Source organism: Apium graveolens, chromosome 6 (assembly GCF_009905375.1).
Source record: "Apium graveolens cultivar Ventura chromosome 6, ASM990537v1, whole genome shotgun sequence".
Taxonomy (NCBI): Eukaryota; Viridiplantae; Streptophyta; class Magnoliopsida; order Apiales; family Apiaceae; genus Apium; species Apium graveolens.
The window spans coordinates 135,379,784-135,382,392 of NC_133652.1; the positions used below are offsets into that span (position 1 = coordinate 135,379,784).

Consider the following 2,609-nt stretch of genomic DNA (forward strand, 5'->3'; position numbering starts at 1 on the left):
GTTATATCGTTTAGCGTTTGGAAAACAACCCAAAACGGTACGCGATGTAGCGTTTTGTTAATTGTTTTTACTTTTTAAATGGGGAAACGTCACTTGAAGTAACGTTTTGTATATTTTTGCATTTTTCTTTTGTTTCTTATTTTGAGTTTTTTTGGTGTATTATTTAGGGGCCCGGAAACACAACCTAATGTTATGTTTTCATTATTTCTTTTTATTTAATATTTTTAAAATTTAAGAGTATACCATAATTTAACAATTTTTAACATTTAGGGTTCATCAATCCCATCTTGGGTTTTAAAAATATTAAAAAAATAAATTAATAAATGTTACACCGATATAGGGTTTAGGGTGTAGGGTTTAGGGCCTAAAGAGCCTAAACCCTAATTTAAGCTAAATGCCCTAAACCCTAGGAACCAAAAATGTAAATTTTAAATTAAATAATTTTAAAATTTAAAAGTGTAATTTAATTTAATAATTTTTAACATTTTAGGGTTTACCAATTATCTTTTGGGTTTTAGAAATAATTTAAATAATTTTTTAATATTTTAAAATTTAACAATATTTTAGTTGAGTTTAATTTTATTTTTTTAAAATTATGTGCAAAATGCCTACATAAAGTAGTGTTTTAAATTAAACAATTTTAAAATTTAACAGTGTAACTTAATTTAATAATTTTTAATATTTTGGAGTTTACCAAATATCTTTTGGGTTTTGAAAATAATTTAAATAAATTTTTAATATTTTAGAATTTAACAATATTTTATATGGGTTTAAAAATATATTTTTTTAAAAAAAAGTATATGTGCAAAACGCTACATAAGTAGTGTTTTGGGGTCAAAACGCTACATGTTGTAGTGTTTTGATGCAAAAAGCCTACATTATGTAGTGTCATGTACATTGGAAAAAAAGAGAAGGAAAGTGGGTTACACGCTACACAATGTAGCGTTTTAGGGTTTTAACCTAAATGTTACACGATGTACAGTTTTGAAGTGACATTTTGGGCAATTATTTCCAGAAATGATATTTTGGACTATTTTTTACTCCAAAGTGATACTTAGAGCATACACAATGCTGGGGTTAACTTCCCCGCTCCTCCACTAATAGAAATGGTGGACACATCAGCCCGAAGTGGGTTTTAAAAAAAAGTAACCCTAACTCATCCAATGCAAAGCCCACTTTCCACATTTTGTAGGACCCCTTATATTGATATTATAATATATATTTAGTAAAATGATTTTAAAATTTGATTTTAAATTTACATTAGTAATGTTAAAATTATAACAACTAAATTAAAGTGATTATTTTTTTTAAAAATACTATAAAAAATTTAAAACATTCCAATAATTAAAATGCATTATATTATTAAAAAACCATGAAATAAAAAATAACATACAAGACAACATTAAATTTTAAACATTACAATAAAAAAAATTAACGATTCTCGTAGAAATGCGAGATATGCTCAACCAAGTCATTTTGTAGCTGACGATGTGCACGTCTATCACGCATCTGCATACTGTTTTGAATATACGTTTCATACGGGACCAAGTATTCTTCGCCTGAATTTGGTTGCGATAAGCCATTTGTTGCATCATCATAAGTTGGTAATGGACCAAATTGAGTGGCATATGTGTCTCTTTCGCCTTCAACAATCATATTATGAATTATGATGCATGCTCTCATGATTCTCCCAAGATCTTCTTTGTCCCAAAAGCGGGCCGGACCATCTACAATTACAAAACGGGACTGTAACAAACCAAATGCTCATTCAATATATTTTTGTTGGCTTTCTTGAAATTTTGAAAATAATTTTCTTGTTTCACCTTGTGGTCGTGGTATCGTTTTAACGAATGTTGCCCATTCAGCATATATTCCATATGTTAAGTAATATCCCATATTATAATTGTTTCTATTGATAGTATAATTTACCTCTGGAGCACGACCTTGTCGCACATCATCAAATACCGGTGACCAATCTAAAACATTTATGTCATTATTTGATCCAGCAACTCCAAAAAATGCATGTCATATCCATAGATCTGATGAAGCAACCGCTTCCAGTATAATTGATGCAACTCCTTTGTGACCACTCATGAATATTCTCTTCCATGCTTTTGGACAATTTTTCCATTGCCAGTGCATGCAATCAATACTGCCCATCTTACCAGGAAAGCCATGAGCCTCACCCATTTGCAATAGACGTTGCATGCCATCAGAGTTTGGCTTTCGTAGGTATTCACCCTCGGATATCATAATTACATTTGAGACAAACTTTTTCAAGCCTTCAACCGCAGTGCTCTCTCCAATACGAACGTAATCATAAACAGCGTCAGCAGATACAACGTATGCCAACATACGCATTGCCGCAGTGCATTTTTGTAAAGGTGATAAACATTTTCTTCCCACTACATCAATCTTCTGTTGAAAGTATGGACAAAATTTGAAACAACATCCACAATACGAAGAAAGACATGTCTTCCCATACGGAATCTTCGTCGAAATATATTTTCTGGATATACAGGATTTGGTGAACCACTCCCGACTCTTCGTTGAGCCTCATCATGACACGACCCAAATTTCTAAGCACCTTTAATTATTCGTTGCCACCT

General features: G+C 31.2%; 1 protein-coding gene across 1 annotated transcript; it reads right to left on the minus strand.

Annotated features, from left to right (window-relative positions):
• Positions 1-1,431: 1,431 nt before the first annotated feature.
• LOC141665471 (uncharacterized) lies at positions 1,432-2,361 on the minus strand. The gene is made up of 3 exons (XM_074471454.1): positions 2,088-2,361; positions 1,824-1,976; positions 1,432-1,727 (listed from the first exon to the last, which is right to left on the minus strand). The coding sequence occupies exons 1-3, from the start codon at positions 2,359-2,361 to the stop codon at positions 1,432-1,434; spliced, it is 723 nt and encodes a 240-aa protein (XP_074327555.1).
• Positions 2,362-2,609: the final 248 nt, after the last annotated feature.